This window comes from Osmerus mordax, chromosome 10 (genome assembly GCF_038355195.1).
Source record: "Osmerus mordax isolate fOsmMor3 chromosome 10, fOsmMor3.pri, whole genome shotgun sequence".
Lineage (NCBI taxonomy): Eukaryota > Metazoa > Chordata > Actinopteri > Osmeriformes > Osmeridae > Osmerus > Osmerus mordax.
Window position 1 is genome coordinate 7,055,974 of NC_090059.1, and position 17,626 is coordinate 7,073,599.

Consider the following 17,626-nt stretch of genomic DNA (forward strand, 5'->3'; position numbering starts at 1 on the left):
TGTAAATGGCCACAAACGAAGATGTCCCTCGTTTTCAGAGTATAATTTTATGATCTCTTGTTTTTGCCCAGCTCCTTAACATACAAACATATCTACTTCACAGTCAAAAATATATTTTCTACGCATTTCCTTAAATTATTATTTTCCTGTTATTGTTTCATTTGAAATCTATTAAGCCTAAGGAAAGTATATTGTGATACATTTGTGTTATGAGTTAAATCAAGAAAAATACAGTGAAAATGTACACAGTCACATTTTGAAATTGCATGAGTAAAAAAACAAACAAAAACAAAAAAATCTGAAATTTGAACTGGCTTTACAAAACAAAATGTCAAATGTTGTGATGTGGAGTTTTGCTGTAGCACAATTTCTTGCATTATTGTCCTAGAGTGAATATTGTTGTACTAATGATCTCTTGACACAAACTAGGGCTAAAAATCTGAAAGAACAATAATTGTTAGTTTCTTAAATCAATGTATTGTATTTGTAAACTGTTGTTTCCATTTCACCTCAACAAAAAAAAGAAGATAGAGAGAGAGGTAGATATTTACACCAAGCATCGATGTCCTATTGGGTGAAATGTTTTGGAACTTCTGGTATAAAATATTATTTGAATTCTCAAATAGTCAGGTGGCTGAGCGGTGAGGGAGTCGGGCTAGTAATCCGAAGGTTGCCAGTTCGATTCCCGGTCATGCCAACTGACGTTGTGTCCTTGGGCAAGGCACTTCACCCTACTTGCCTCGGGGGAATGTCCCTGTACTTACTGTAAGTCGCTCTGGATAAGAGCGTCTGCTAAATGACAAAATGTAAAATGTAAAGTAAATGACTTGTTTGTTTGAAACGAACAGGTTTCAAAAGCAATGCAGAAATCTAGATGTTCTGCATCATTGCCAAACTAAACAAGGAAAACTCAAATTAAAATGAACTCAAACATTATTAGAAAAACTGAAAAATGCATTGGAACGGTGGAACAGCCATTTTGTATGTGTGTGTGTGTGTGTTTCCAGACATAACTGCATGAATCTGTATGTACTGGGAAGCTATTTGTAGAAAAAGAAACAGTGATTTTGTTGGCTGTTGTTTCGCTGTCACAAGCTGTGGTAGTACAAAATAAATCTGCCCCAAGGTCCCATCTAGTAGTACTTTACCGCAACTTCAGCTCATCTTTAGACTAAGACATACTTTTAATCAAACATTTGCTTTGAGTTCATTTGTGCTGGAGGCACAAATTGCAGTTAAGCTCAGATCAGGCTTCAGCGTCTTTGCCAAACCAGTGGTGTAGTCTACTATGAATTAGTAACCTTAACCCATACTATCAATTTACCAAGCCCACATTTCTTGCCCTGCCATCCTCAAACCATGAATCACTATTCATTTTATAGTGGACTAACAGTGAGAATACACCACTGGCCCAAACTTTAACTGTGAGGAAGAAGAACCAGCCTGAGGCCAGATCTGTGTTGTCTAATTACTACATCTTGTGACAATCCCTGACCTCACCCTGCCCGGCCCTGACTCAGTCAACAATGACTAGCGCTGATACAGAGACAGAGGCTGTTCTGTTAGGCCTGAGGTTGTTGTTTGACATCTAGAAGTAACCGAGCTTGTCAAAAACAGGCTGTGCAGGCTTTTGGTTCAGTTGAGCACTAACATTTATATGTACCTGTTCCTATTTTTCCTTGACGCTGAATAACCGAAGATGTTAATTTGTTGATAAGCAGGCTCTTTGTAAACTTCCACTGTTTACAACCGTTGTGAGAGTTGTCGGTTGAATAAAGGAACGTGCTTGGCTGGACCAGAGGCCTGTATTCGGTAGCCTGGATCTCTCCCGGTCTCTGACGGGTATGATAAACGCTGAGGTCTTCATTTTCTCACCATGTGAACGTGCCGCCAGTCGTGAACATGTAGCTCCTTGTCTTTCTGTCTAGTGGTATGTACATGTTGAACCCCTATGATTTTTAGTGGAGTTTTAGTGAGTAGACGAACCCAGCGCTAGAACTCGCGTCCGATCACTTTGTCTTTGCAATACAAGTTGTCTTCCTGTAAATTCCGATTTAGTCGACGATTAAAATGAAAATGATCATTGGAACGTTGGGTGGCGTTGAGCTTTGTGTCTTGTCTGAATGTGTGCTGACCGGCAAACTACTGGAGAGATCGGTAGGCTACATTCTATGGAATGCTGTTTTAGTATAAAGTTAATAAATAAATACATATGGCTATAAAATAAACCCTGAAAAAAAATACAGGGGGAGGGGGTGGGAATTTCGTCAGATATATAATAAATGAATTGCTACATCGATAAATAATTGATTCAAGTAGCAGTTGGTTTTAGGATTATTAAATTGGTGAGGTAGCGTGCAAGATAAAGAGAACTGATACAGTCAGTGGTGGTTATAGACCAATTTTACTGGGGGGGGCAATGTTTAATCAGAGGGGCACATAAAAAAACGGAAACAAATTATATTTAAACATTACTTTAATTTTGCTTTACATTAATATCATACAAATGGCTCTGGCTCTCCCTCTTCCAGCTCCTCAGCTCTCTCAATACCCAGATAGTACATTCTTAAAAAGAAATAAAGCACTGGTGAGCTCAAACAAAAGAAAACAAACAAACTTGCCGATGTCGGGCAAGACGTATGTGTGCTATCTGGGTATATGTTTCTCTCACTTTTTTATTTACTGGGGCAAAAAAGGCTGCAATGTCCCTTCCTCGTTTCATGATGTCTACTCGAAGAAGAAAAACGTGTAAAAAAAAATTCTGTCAGCTTAGGGGGGCCACAGGGGGGACATTTTTACAGGGGCACTGGCCCTTGTAGCCCCCCGTGTAGATCTGCCCCTGTACACAGTAGCCTACTTCAATGCATACATGGTGAAAATAATGGGGCATTTAGTTGTATTAAACATAGATAAACACAGCTCTATTTGAACATTTCAGGGATGTAGGAGGTGGAGATTTCCTATGTGTTTATGCTGATCACAATATCCATTTCCTTATCACCTGTTCATACAGCCAACTCCAGAATTACTGAGTTGATATAATGACGCTTTAAAAATTATAAATAAAATAATGATTTGTTATATAATGCTTCATTACAATACCTTTTTTATTAGCCTACTTGGTTTAAAACGTAAGTGAAGTTTGCGATCATGCCTAATGGTGTGATCTGATAGTTAACTGACACCAACTATAACACTTTAATATACCGGCATTGGCTATAAATTAAATATCAAGATGGCTACACTTTCCTGCAGAATATCTAGGTCTGCTCTTATTTTGACTCTCATACATGCTTTGTAAATGCGTGCCCCCCTTGTGAAAAAAATGCTCACCCATTTAACTTGTTCTGGAGCCGAGTCTGTCCTATCCTCAGAGACTTCTTTGTGTCTGAACGACTCCTTTTAGGTCATCGTGTTATTTAAACATTCTCTCCAATCTGCAGATTGAAAATAGGCTTCTTATAAAACCCACAACTCAGCTTAATTTTGTAACTCCGTTAGTTAAGAGACGGACACTTTCTCCATTAAGGAATGTAGGCTACTGTGGGCTCGCAAACTGTTAACTGTTTGATGTTTTTCAATCCGTAGACATTAGCCTACATGTGAAACGTCACATTTCCATTGCAAGGCATTTCACAATGCATTTCAGAGACAGTAGCCTATAATAAAACTGAATAAAATCGCCTCGGAACACAACTGGAAAGACTGTGCGCGCGTAGGGGAATTCTGGCAGGGAGTGAAATTTCGGCACAACACCGGATATAGCTAAGATATACCACCTAATGGAAGACGTAGCAGTGTTAGTGATTGTTAGTAGGAGAATTCCCATTCACCTACCTGTGAGTGCAGCAGGGTTGCCCACTCTGTGCAGAAACACCTACCTGTGAGTGCAGCAGGGTCGCCCACTCTGTGCAGAAACACCTGTGAGTGCAGCATGGTCGCCCACTCTCTGTACAGAAACACCTGTGAGTGCAGCATGGTCGCCCACTCTCTGTACAGAAACACCTGTGAGTGCAGCATGGTCGCCCACTCTCTGTACAGAAACACCTGTGAGTGCAGCATGGTCGCCCACTCTCTGTACAGAAACACCTGTGAGTGCAGCATGGTCGCCCACTCTCTGTACAGAAACACCTGTGAGTGCAGCATGGTCGCACCCTCTCTGTACAGAAACACCTGTGAGTGCAGCATGGTCGCACCCTCTCTGTACAGAAACACCTGTGAGTGCAGCATGGTCGCCCACTCTCTGTACAGAAACACCTACCTGCCAGTGCAGCAAGGTCGTCCTCCGCCACCTTGCGTCCTCTGTCTGCTCTCAAGGCCGAAATATGCTTCAGCGTCTCCGTTTACGGATGGGCGGGCGCACGGATACGCACGGATAGACTTCGTTTATGGTTCTCCGTAGGCTGTGGGTGCTGAAAACAATTCACCGCCAGAAGAGTAGGTGGCGCAACGTTTTTTTGTAAGTCGTCGTCGAGTGTTTATTTACCTAGGTTATCTTGAAGTCGGAGCAAATTTACAAATTAGCCGTTTCATCAATAAAATACGCACATTTTCAGCAACTACACTGCCCATTTCTCGTCACATTTTATTTATTTATTTCTTCACAGGTACACTTGCACTTATAGCAGTTCATGTTGTTTAATTGTAAACTTGTTTAACCACATGCTCTTATGGTTCTTCCCTTTGGCACTTACTTTGGTTGTTCACAATGTGTGCTTCATGTTTTGGCTACTCGCAATGTTTTGTGGCTATCTCGTTATGATCAGTAACCTATACACTTTGTAAAGCTCTCTCTTGGAAGTCGCTTTGGATAAAAGCGTCTGCTAAATGAATAAATGTAAATATGAATTCTAAAAACTTACAGCAATGGCGGTCAAAGGATTCTGTTCGTCCTGTTTTTCAGGGCAACCCCGCCCCTGACACAAGCGGTTCTTAATACTGACCAATCACAGCCAAGGGGGTCTCCGTAGCTCTCCGAAATTACGATGGATAGTTAGAAAATTCAGGAGGTGCACGTCGAGCTCTCCGGGGCTCTCCGAGGGCTGACGGAGAGCTCGTAGAGGGCGTTCCACGGAGACGAGGGCGTTCCCATGTGTCCGTTTTTCGAAAAACGCAGAAGCATATATCGGCCTTCAGCTTCGCCTGCAGCAGTGCGCTACTGCGCTCCGTCATGGACGCCTGCTCCTTTAGCTCCTCCTGCGCCCTGCTGGAGTCGTCCATGAGGTTATACTACATCAGGGGTGGACAACCCTGGTCCTCGAGAGTCCTGTCCTATTCAAAAATGTTTTAAGTTTTTAGGGAAACGTTGTAATAATGCAACGTTGGGCCTAGTTGGTAGCAGAATTTCAGCATTTGCTCTCATACTGTCAGAACAAATACACAAAACAACTAATGGTTAATTTTGAGTGTGGATTGCTTACATAGCACTATAACAGTACATTTCATAAATAATAATCACCCAACAGTCATATTTTGATAAATCAGAATTTATTTAAAAAAAATAAACACTGGATAAATATTACAGAATGAAAATTCCTTTCCTTTGAAAAGCAGAGACAGAGATTGCACTTTCTGCAGAGCATATTAGAATATCCTTTTATGCCGTGTCTGCAAAGTCCTCTCGTTGTCTTCACCGGAAATGTGCGACCATGTCCTTGCGCACATCCGTTGGTGGTTCACATGCCCTCTTGGCTGGGACCACATTTGGTGGACCCCCATTACCTGAGGATTGTCTCTTCTGAGCAGTCACAGGTCTCTGAGGTGTCACAGTTATCGTCGTCAATGGGCTCCCACTGGCTGAAGATGGCCGCCCTCTCCTTGGTGTGTTGACAGCTGTGTTTGTCAGGATGAGAGAGGAAGCTAGTTGCGCCTGAAACAGTCTCCTGTTCAACATATTTTTCTTGGCCGTTAGGTGCGCTCTTTTTTGTCTTGTTTTGTCTGTTAATTCAGTGTTCTGCCAAGATTTCCGGGGTTCTCTAACTAGAGAAGTACTTCTAAACATCAGGACTACAACCCCTGTGGATTTATTTCCCACTTTTCTGCTTCCAGCGGCGGAATTAGTGGGAATTATAGTCAAAGCCACCCTCGGCTTTGTCCTAGCAGCGAAGCGCCGTAGGAGAGGCAAACGAGCCGGTGCTCTGGTGCGACTCCGTCGGCGTGGGGCACGCACAGCGTTACCGGGGATATTTCTCTCCAACGTGCGTTCACTGAGCAACAAACTGGATGAACTTCAGCTACTGGTGTGGAAAAACAGAGACTTTCATTCATCTTCCGTTTTGTGCTTTACGGAGACATGGCTGAGTGAACTGATCCCAGACTCTGCGCTACAGCTAGCAGGTTTCAAACTGCTGAGAGCGGATCGTAACCCTGTGCTCTCTGGCAAAACGAAAGGCGGTGGTATTTGTTTTTACATTAACAGTGGCTGGTGTGAAGATGTGACAGTGATTCTGCAGCACTGTTCTCCTGATCTGGAATCATTTTTTATTAACTGTAGATCTTTTTACTCGCCACGAGAGTTTGCATCATTCATTCTGGTTGGCGTCTACATGCCTCCGCAGGCTAGCGTTAACGAGGCTCAACGTGTGCTCGCCAGCCAGATACTGAGCGTGGAGCATGAAAATCCGGATTCCTTGGTTATTGTGCTAGGCGACTTTAACAAAGGCAATCTCACTCAAGAACTCCCAAAATATAGACAATTCATCAAATGCCCTACCAGAGAAGGAAACACCCTGGATCACTGCTACTCTACAATCAGCAAAGCATACCATGCGGTCCCCCGAGCAGCACTGGGTCACTCTGACCACGCCATGGTCCACCTGATTCCTGCATACAGGCAGAAGCTAAAGCGCTGTAAGCCTGCTGTGAGGACATCAAAACAGTGGACCAGTGAAGCTATGGAGGATCTGCGGGCGTGCTTGGACTGCACTGACTGGGACATGTTCACGACTGCTACCAATAGTCTGGATGAGCTCACAGAGGCTGTGACATCATACATCAGCTTCTGTGAGGACTGCTGTATACCAACACGCACCAGGGTAAGCTACAACAACGACAAACCCTGGTTTACAGCTAAACTCAGAAGGTTGAGGTCAGAGAAAGAGGCAGCGTTTAGGAGTGGGGACAAAGACAGTTTCAAGGAGTCGAAGAACAGGTTTAGCAAGGCGGTGAGGGAGGCTAAACGACTGTACTCAGAGAGGCTAAAACACCAATTCTCTGCAAACGACTCTGCTTCTGTCTGGAGAGGGCTCAGGCAAATTACCAACTACAAGCCCAGAGCCCCCCACTCCACTAACGACTCCCGCCTGGCCAACGACCTGAATGAGTTCTACTGCAGATTTGAAAGACAATTGGACAGTCTTGAACTACCCCTTCCCACCCAGGAGGCCTCCCACCTCCCCCCCTCTACAGTGACGACTCTCTCCATTCAGGAGGGTGAAGTTAACAGACTTTTCAAGAGGCAGAACCCCCGCAAAGCAGCTGGGCCGGACTCTGTCTCTCCAGCCACCCTCAAGCACTGCGCTGACCAGCTGTCTCCGGTGTTTACCCACATCTTTAACACCTCCCTTGAGACATGCCATGTGCCAGCCTGTCTCAAGTCCTCCACCATCATCCCTGTGCCCAAAAAGCCAAGGCCAACAGGACATAATGACTACAGACCCGTCGCCCTGACCTCTGTGGTAATGAAGTCTTTCGAGCGCCTGGTGCTGGCACACCTTAAATCCATCACTGACCCTCTACTGGACCCCCTGCAGTTTGCCTACAGAGCCAACAGGTCTGTGGACGATGCAGTTAACATGGCCCTCCACTTCACCCTACAGCACCTGGACTCCCCAGCATCCTATGCCAGGATCCTGTTTGTGGACTTCAGCTCTGCCTTCAACACCATCATCCCCGCCCTGCTTCAGGACAAGCTCTCCCAGCTGAACGTGCCTGATTCCACCTGCAGGTGGATCACAGACTTCCTGTCTGACAGGAAGCAGTGCGTTAAGCTGGGAACACAAGTCTCTGACTCCCGGTCCATCAGCACCGGATCACCTCAGGGCTGCGTCCTTTCTCCTCTGCTCTTCTCCCTGTACACCAACAGTTGCACCTCCAGTCATACGTCCGTCAAACTCCTGAAGTTTGCGGACGACACCACCCTTATTGGGCTCATCTCTGGTGGAGACGAGTCTGATTATAGGTGGGAAGCGGCCAACCTGGTGACCTGGTGCAGCCAGAACAACTTAGAGCTCAATGCTCTTAAGACAGTGGAGATGGTTGTGGACTTCAGGAGGAACACAGCCCCACTCACCCCCATCACCCTGTGTGACTCCCCAGTCAACACTGTGGAGTCCTTCCGCTTCCTGGGTACTATCCTCTCCCAGGAAGTGGGAACTGAACATCAGCTCCCTCATCAAGAAAGCACAACAGAGGATGTACTTCCTTCGGCAGCTGAAGAAGTTCAACCTGCCAAAGACAATGATGGTGCACTTCTACTCAGCCATCATTGAGTCCATCCTCACCTCCTCCATCACCGTCTGGTACGCTGCTGCCACTGCCAAGGACAAGAGCAGACTGCAGCGTATCATCCGTACTGCTGAGAAGGTGATTGGCTGCAATCTGCCTACCCTCAAGGACCTGCACACCTCGAGGACCCTGAGGCGAGCGAGGAAGATTGTGGCCGACTCCTCCCACCCTGGACACTCCCTGTTTCAGTCACTCCCCTCCGGCAGAAGGCTGCGGTCTATCAGGACCAATACCTCACGCCACAAAAACAGTTTCTTCCCCTCTGCTGTTGGCCTCTTCAACAAGGCCAAGGGACCACACTGACTCAAATGACTTATTGCTTAAAACACTCTGCTTTTGCACTGCACCACAACATGGTATCTTGTACATTTGTATTTTTTGTAATATTTGTATTTTTATATTGTAATTTACGGCAACTTATATTTATTCCACTTAGTACTGCTAGTCTATGTACCCTTAGTATAGTTAGTCCACATATTTAAATTTTAGGTATATGTTTATTGTATGCACCTTCCTGCCAAAGCAAATTCCTTGTCTGTGCAAACTTTCATGGCGAATAAATCCCTTTCTGATTCTGATTCTGATTGAGAGCCTTACAGTCCTGTTTGTAGAGGAGACAGGCGTTGATCACAGCAATGATAATAGTGTGCCAGAAGATGTAACTCTATCAGCGGCGCAATTTCATGAGGAACTTGTATTTGGCTCCAAATGAGTCCAGCAAATCCACACCGCCCATGTATTTGTTGTATGCACCCACAATATGAGGTCTCTCAACTTCAATGTAGGATTTGGTGGCTTTATTCCAGCGTTGAATCTTTTGCACAGGATCAATACCAGCAAAGGATGACACAAGTGTGACTGCCCTGTTGTCATACCACTTGACAGCGCATATGTTGGGGTTGGCTTGTGTTGGTTTGCTCGATGTCCTTACCATCATCATCATTAGTTGGACAATCAGTGGGTCTCTGATTCTCTTTTTCCACTTCCTCAACATTTTCAACCACCTCCTCATCACTCGAATCACTGGTGTCTGATTCCATGTCAACATCACTTTCTCCATTTTGGATAGCATCTATGACATCATGCATACTGAAGTAAACTCTCCTTGCTGGTGTCATTCTGAAATGGAAATAATAGTATTAGTAAGAGTATGTTCAAGTATACCTAATTCTAGGGCTGCACGATTATGGCCAAAATGATAATCACGATTATTTTGATCAATATTGAGATTAATTATCACGATTATTTGTTGATTTTAAGCTAAACAAATGTTATTGTCTCAATGCATTATACCTGCATAATGGATGTGAATAAAACTCAAAATATACAATCAATAAAAACCAAATATTCCCATAACAGAATGTAACCAAATGAGAATGTTTCAGAACTATGCAGAAAATACTAGTTTACAGGTTTTTAGAAAGATTCACTCTTTATTTCCCCTCTGCGTTTTACATTGCAGGTTGGAAAAATAATTGCGCGAGGGGATCACGTATCGTTTATCAAGAATTTGAAACCTTCGTTTGTTATTGGGCACATGTCTTTGGCCAAATGTAATGCGACTGCATTCGTTATTTCACTGTGTCTTTGGGAGGTGGATGGGTATGGTGATGCGCTAAAGAGGCTCGTTCGATGGATGCCTGTGTCACTTGCCTTGAACCCTAAATGCTTCCACACAACGGATGACGATCCGATTCTCGTTAGACATTCTTTTGTTTTCTTTGTTATGATAGTTTATAGCCTGATGACCAACTACTATCTGTTGTGGAATTTTTCTTACGTTACTCTGTTGTGACCGTCTGGCTCATGGAGGCACGTGATCTGACAGTAGGTGTATTCGACTCAATGCAGCGCCGCAGCCGGCTGCCTGCAGGTTGTAGAAAGAGTTTAACATAGCCAAATACATGACAACATTTTCGACTTTACGGAGCCGTTTTTACTCCTCCCCAACTGCAAGCAGCAACTCTAGCTCGTCGTTTCATGCAGCCACAGTCAATGTCAAACGCACCTATTGGTTTACGGAGCGCTGAATTGGCTTAGCAAAAAAAATAAAACTTTGACACGGAGCGTTCTGTGAACAGAATGACGCATTTTAAATATCGCTCGATCACGCGAATTTGATCGTGGGAAGCCGAAATCGTGATCGTGATTAAAATTCGATTAATCGTGCAGCCCTACCTAATTCCAATGCAAATGAATCTTATTCATGCAGTACATTCCACTAAAGGCACACAATACTGTCTGGCTAGCCTAATGTGCTCTCTACTTAACATTCTAAAAGGAAGATACAACCCCCCAGATCTCTTACATCCCCATATTGCAGACCATTCACACCTGTCCCAGAACAATGCACCATACATGCAACCCCCACATTCCAAAACATTTACACTTGTCACTGAACAACCATCCTCCAAAGCATTCCACAAACAGTATCTGCTTTGTGCAACAAGCAGATATTTGGGCAAACAAGCAGTCAGAAAAAAAAACAGTTGACTATATTTCACTGCTAACATAGAAATAACATTGATTTAGAAATCTTCAAATCTGGTCTAAACTGAAAATTATAACAAATAACCCATTTGTAAAGTGTGAATCATCAAATACATTAGATTTCTGTAAGTATTTATCCTGTATCTGAACATTCGAGAAGTGTAATGTCTCCATGTAAAGTGCAAGGTGCAATTGCTATTTTAGCTACCATTTTGACCCAACGTAAAATTACAACAAAGACAAATCAAGCTGAAAATCAAATGTGATGCATGAATTCCACAATAACTTAGTATTTACATGAACTACATATTCTAACAATCACCCAAAAAAATATTTCATGGAATTTACTTACTTCAATGTTGATATATCCAGTCAAATTAAACAAGGAGATTCGCTTCCAGGAAAGTTGGCTGGTGGATTGAGTTCACAGCCTTATAGCCAGATCTATATACACATTTAGTATCCAATGGCATTGCAAGGCAATACAATAAGACCCAATGTCTATGAAAACGTGGTCTTTTCAAAAAAAAGAGAGCTTTTTTGGAGAGCTAAAGGTGATGTTGTAATATTACAACAAGGGGACTTACAGGGTTAAAGTAAACGTGAATGTTTTTGATCACATTAAGTTGACTTGTTTCTTGATCAGTCATTATTTGATAGTTTTGCACTGTGCTTCCCTGACCAGTGTCTGTGGAGGAGGGTCAGCAGGGCCAGCCTTGGATATGTATATCATCGAATTTGTATTAGAAGATTCCAGTGAGATAGGAGAGAAACGTGTAAACTGCCCTGTTATCAGGCTATCATCTGGTAAATAGGACAATAAATCCCTTTGTTTCACATCCATCCAGTCTCATGACCCTTCACTTGCAAATGTGAATACAGAGAATGTGTCAGTACTCTACAACATTGGATGAAGATCAGTGTGCATCAGCAACATCATTTATGATGCATTTTACACATTCATGAGCACAAGGGACATTTTATGGCGAGAATAACATACTTCTAGAAACATGTCAAAAATGTAGTGAAATACAGTTTACAGTGATGTATTTTTGTCACTAACTCTTGTTTCATGCTCACAAGTAGTTTGGAAATAAACTTCACCCAATTCAGGTGAACTGTCACAAAACAATAGATATAGTATCTCAGACAACTTTATTACCAACAAAGTTAACAGTACTTCAATATAGAGTAAATATTGACGGATCCAACATATAGAGTAAATATTGACGGATCCAACATATTGAGTCAGTATTGTCTGAAATATATTCATGAAATTTCATGAAAGCTGCGTAATCCTTTATACATGAGGCCCCAGGTTTCTACCCAGTCTGACACAGCTTTCCCTCCATCATTACAGGGGTAGAGCATCTTTCCTGTGTCCTGTCATGTTGGACTGTAGATCTGGTGTTACTTCATGTACTGTCCCAGTAGGTGTAGGCCAGTAGTTCTTCCAGCTGTGGGTCATACAGAAGGTCTGTCAGGTGGTGACTGCTGGGACAGCTTGGCCCCAGACATCACTGCTTTTTTAATTTTTTATTATTGTGGATACACAGGTGACTCTTCAGATTGCCATTTGTTTGACCTGAATAGTCACAGTGTGGGCAGCTGTAGGGCTTCTCTCCAGTGTGGATCCTGCTGTGAACTGTCAATTGGCCAGGTTTTCTAAAGGTTTTACCACAGAGGTCACAGCTGTAAGGCTTTTCTCCGGAGTGGATATATATGTGGCTTTTCAGACTGCCGTTTGTTGTACAACTATAGCCACAGAGGTCACAGCTGTAAGGCTTCTCTCCAGTGTGGATCCTGCTGTGAATTGTCAATGAGCCGGGTTGTCTAAAGGTTTTACCACAGAGGTCACAGCTGTAAGGCTTTTCTCCAGAGTGGATATATATGTGGCTTTTCAGACTGCTGTTTGTTGCACAACTATAGCCACAGAGGTCACAGTAATAGGGCTTGTCTCCAGTGTGGATCCTGCGGTGAACTGTCAATTGGCCAGAATCGATAAAGGTTTTATCACAGAGGTCACAGCTGTAAGGCTTTTCTCCAGTGTGGATCCTGCGGTGAACTGTCAAGTGGCCAGACTGGCTAAAGGTTTTATCACAGAGGTCACAGCTGTAAGGCTTTTCTCCAGAGTGGATATACATATGTTTTTTCAGACTGCCATTTGTTGTACAACTATAGCCACAGAGGTCACAGCTGTAGGGCTTGTCTCCAGTGTGGATCTTCATGTGCTGCTTGAGGCTACTGGACGAGGAAAGGCTCTTCCCACAGGTTTCACACTGATGTGTCTCCATAACTCAGGTATCTTTTTTGTTCTGTCTGGCCTCTCTGGGTCCTAGTCTCTGGAAGCTTGTGTCTCTCTGGTTGAGTCTCTCTGGTTGAGTCTCTCTGGTTGAGTCTCTCTGGTTGAGTCTCTCTGGTTGAGTCTCTCTGGTTGAGTCTCTCTGGTTGAGTCTCTCTGGTGTCTTAAGATGTCCTCTCTGTCTAGTCTCCGCCCACAATCAAGCATGATTGGCCAATAGGGGATCTGGAGGAAACAGTTCTAATTTAATGAGCATTCAGCCTTCACAAAAAATATGTTTTTATATCTGTCATAAAGTCCACTGTGCATATGTAATGTTGATCAGTTGGTGATCAGTGTTTCTCAGGTGTATTTTGTCAAGAGACAAACACAACACTGATGACAACTGCATCTCCAGCAAAATACTCCTTCTTAAAGTAATTTGGTTCTTTGACGAATTATAATTTATAGTATAATAATACAAACGATATCATAACACAATAAGCATTACATTGAAATAAATAATACAAATTACTTTGGATTGTAATTGCAAAGTTTGAATACATTTATTATAAAAAAGGGCCAACTCTATTGCGTGTGTCTCATTTTTCTAATATGAGGATTACGACGAGAGATCAAATTACAACAAATGATATTGTACGGAATGTAAGTGTAGAAGAGCACCACATCTTGGCTGCTCTACTGGCGGGACAGAACGCAGCACCGTAGCGCACAATCGTGACTTGCTGCACACGTGAACGGTAAAATGGATGGAAGTTTACAAGAACAGGAGCACATACCTGGAGAGAGACACGACACTCTCAGACAACCGCTGCATCTGAAGAACATGAATAACTTTACACTTTTGCACAAAGTGCAAACAGGCTACATTCTTAAAAACAACCACAACAAAACAGTCAGTATGGAAGAAAAAACGGGCTAACTAGCTAGTAGCATACAGCACCGTGTTGAGCTTCAAACTAAAAACAAAGTTCAGGGCTGCCAACTTTTCAAAAAACATTTTGCCGCGTACAAAGCTATTTCTTTTTGGCTCATTCAGCACCATTACCTTACAGCAAAAAAAATATATATATATATACACACACACACACACACACACAAAGCATACATACCAAGGGGGTGTTCCATCAACGTCGATTAAGGTAAGAACTGGCCCCGCAGCTACTGATAAGGCAAACGTTAGAAATGCAAACACAACACCACATATGGCCACTATCTTGATTGGAGATGCCATGACAGCACATGTTAAACTGGCAAAGACAGAAAATATTTGTCTTAGCAACACATCTGTCGAGGAACTGTCCTCAGAGGTACAAACAATCCTCAACAATAAACCAAACAACCCTAAGATTATCATCCACACTGGCTCGTTTGATATCCTACACAAGAAAACTGGCACTGAGATACTTAAAAAACATTTCACCCAGCTACTGAACACACTTAACAGATATCAAGATGTATTCATCAGTGGACCGATTGCATGCTTTCGCAGAGGAAAAGAAGCCTTCAGTCGACTACTATCCTTCAACACATGGTTGGCATCTGTCTGTCTGACACACAAACTGAGATTTATCGATAACTTCAATGTGTTCTGGAACTGTGCAGACCGTTTTCAAGCTGACGGACTCCACCCAAACCGTAGAGGATCTCGACTACTAACAGCAAACATCAATCACGTGCTCCTGACCACAAATCAAGCTTCTCTCCCTATCCCTGTTGTGTCTAAGCTGACTGACGCATCCCAAACAACCTCCCATGGAACAGAACAGAACATTCAAACAGCCTCCTGCAAGGACATGGGCCCTGCACAGATCTGCACCCCCCGGATGAATTCCCTTGTGATGGAACAGCTCAGTGACAGAGACTTTCCCAAAGAAAAGCTACGCTAGGACAGCCACCATGCTATTTCATTGGACATACCGGTCATCATCACAAACAGAAAATGGCATGGTAAAATGCATGGTTACAAACCTGAAACTAGTGTCAGAAGTCACAGAACTATCCATATTCTTCCAACAGATTTATCTACCCATGTTTTATCTGTTAATACCCCACAGATGAAACTGGCCCTTCTAAATGTTAGATCACTAAATAACAAAACATTCCTAGTTAATGATCTGGTCAAAGAAAACAACTTAGACTGCATCTGTCTAACAGAAACCTGGCTAAACAATGACACGGCAACAGCAACTTTGATAGAAGCGTGTCCGCCTGATTACAGCTTTCACCAAGTTTCAAGGACATCAAAAAAAGGTGGAGGAGTCGCAGCTATTTTCTCCTCTAAACTGTTGTTCAAAATCACTGAGCTAGGTGAATTCACATCATATGAATATCTTGCTATAGAGCTCAAAACCGAATCAATACTTTTTGTTATTATATACCGCCACCCAAGCACTCGCCAATATTCATACAAGAATTCTCTGAACTATTATCACTATGTGTCACTAGATATGACAAAGTAGTTTTAAACGGAGACTTAAATATCCAAGTAAATAAAAAAGCAGACCCAAGAACTATTGAGCTCTTAAATCTCCTTGACAGTTTCAATCTAACTCAACACATAACAGACCCAACACACCGGCACGGAAACACACTAGATCTAGTGATAACAACTGGACTAAATATCAATAATATTTCAATAACTGATCTACCCCTCTCAGACCATCATTATATACTTTTTAATGTGGAAATTATCCTAACAAAAACCAAAAAAGAATTCTTAGTCCATAGAAGATATTTAGACGATACAGCTATGATGACATTTTCTGAACAATTTGCTCTATATGAGCCGACTTACCATGATTGCTCTCTGAATGAAATGGTAGAGAACCTCAATGATGCACTATTATCTGTGTTAGACTCTGTTGCACCACTGAAAACCAAAAAGAAGTGCACAAGCAGAACCTCCCCATGGCTGAGAAATAAAAATGTTAGTGAAACGAAAAGAAAATGCTGTGCAGCAGAGAGAAAATGGAGGAAAACAAAGATCACTATCCACTACAATATCTACAAAGATACACTAACCACCTTTAACAAAACCATCCGTCTAGCAAGGAGAGAATATTTCTCCAACATTATTACAGAAAATGCCAGAAATTCCAGAGTTCTTTTCTCCACCATTGACCAGCTGCTAAACACTGTCCCTGCCCCACCTCCATCCTCAGCAGTTAAATGTGAAGAGCTTGCTTTGTTCTTCAAGAACAAAATAACTTTGATTAGAGCGAGTATTATTAATAGTGGGGTCGAAACTGACATCAGTAGATTCTGCAACATAACCATGAGCACATTTACCTGTATCACACTTAGTGAACTTTCCAAAATTGTCAGCGAATCTAACTCCACAACCTCAGATATTGATCCTATACCCACAACATTCTTTAAGCGAGTGTTTGATAGTGTCTCAGGTCCGGTGCTAGAGATTATAAACACATCCCTTAGAACTGGCGTCTTCCCAGATGCCTTCAAAACAGCTGTTGTAAAGCCCCTATTAAAGAAACCCAAATTGGATAACAGTCTACTTGCAAATTACAGACCAATATCAAACCTCCCATTTATTAGTAAAGTACTGGAAAAGATAGTTTTAGTCCAATTAAATTATTTTCTTGAAGAAAATAACATCCTGGAAGTCTCGCAGTCAGGTTTCAGGAAATATCACAGTACTGAAACTGCTCTCACCAAAATAATTAGCGACCTCAGACTAAACTCTGATGCAAATAAAGTCTCTATCCTTATCCTGTTAGATCTCAGTGCAGCATTTGATACAATTGATCACGACATCCTAATCAATAGACTGGAAAAGCTTATTGGGTTCACGGATAGTGTATTGAACTGGCTGAAATCATATATCACAGGAAGGAAGTTTTATGTTAGTTTAGGTGACCATAGGTCCAAGAAACATGAGAACTGCTACGGGGTTGCTCAAGGAAGCTGCTTAGGTCCATTACTTTTTTCTCTTTATATGTTACCACTCGGCGACATAATCAGAGAACATAACATAGATTTCCATAACTATGCGGATGACACACAACTATATATATCCACTGAACCCAACGATGCAACGGCCATCAATTCCATTACAAACTGCCTGTTGGCAATAAACAAATGGATGAATGATAACTTTCTTAAATTAAATGAAGACAAAACCGAAGTCCTACTATGTGGCCCCAAATCCAAAAGAGAGATGCTTATTAAGAATCTTGGAGGCTTAACCCCCTGTCTTAAACCAGAGGTGACGAGTCTCGGCGTAATCCTGGACTCAGATTTGAATTTCAACTCTCACATTAATAAAGTGACCAAAACAGCTTTCTTTCACCTGAGGAATATAGCAAA

General features: G+C 42.5%; 1 protein-coding gene across 1 annotated transcript; it reads right to left on the minus strand.

Annotated features, from left to right (window-relative positions):
• Positions 1-12,512: 12,512 nt before the first annotated feature.
• Positions 12,513-13,289, minus strand: LOC136950710 (zinc finger protein 665-like). Its single transcript, XM_067245152.1, has one exon. The coding sequence runs from the start codon at positions 13,287-13,289 to the stop codon at positions 12,513-12,515; it is 777 nt and encodes a 258-aa protein (XP_067101253.1).
• Between the last annotated feature and the right edge of the window lie 4,337 nt (positions 13,290-17,626).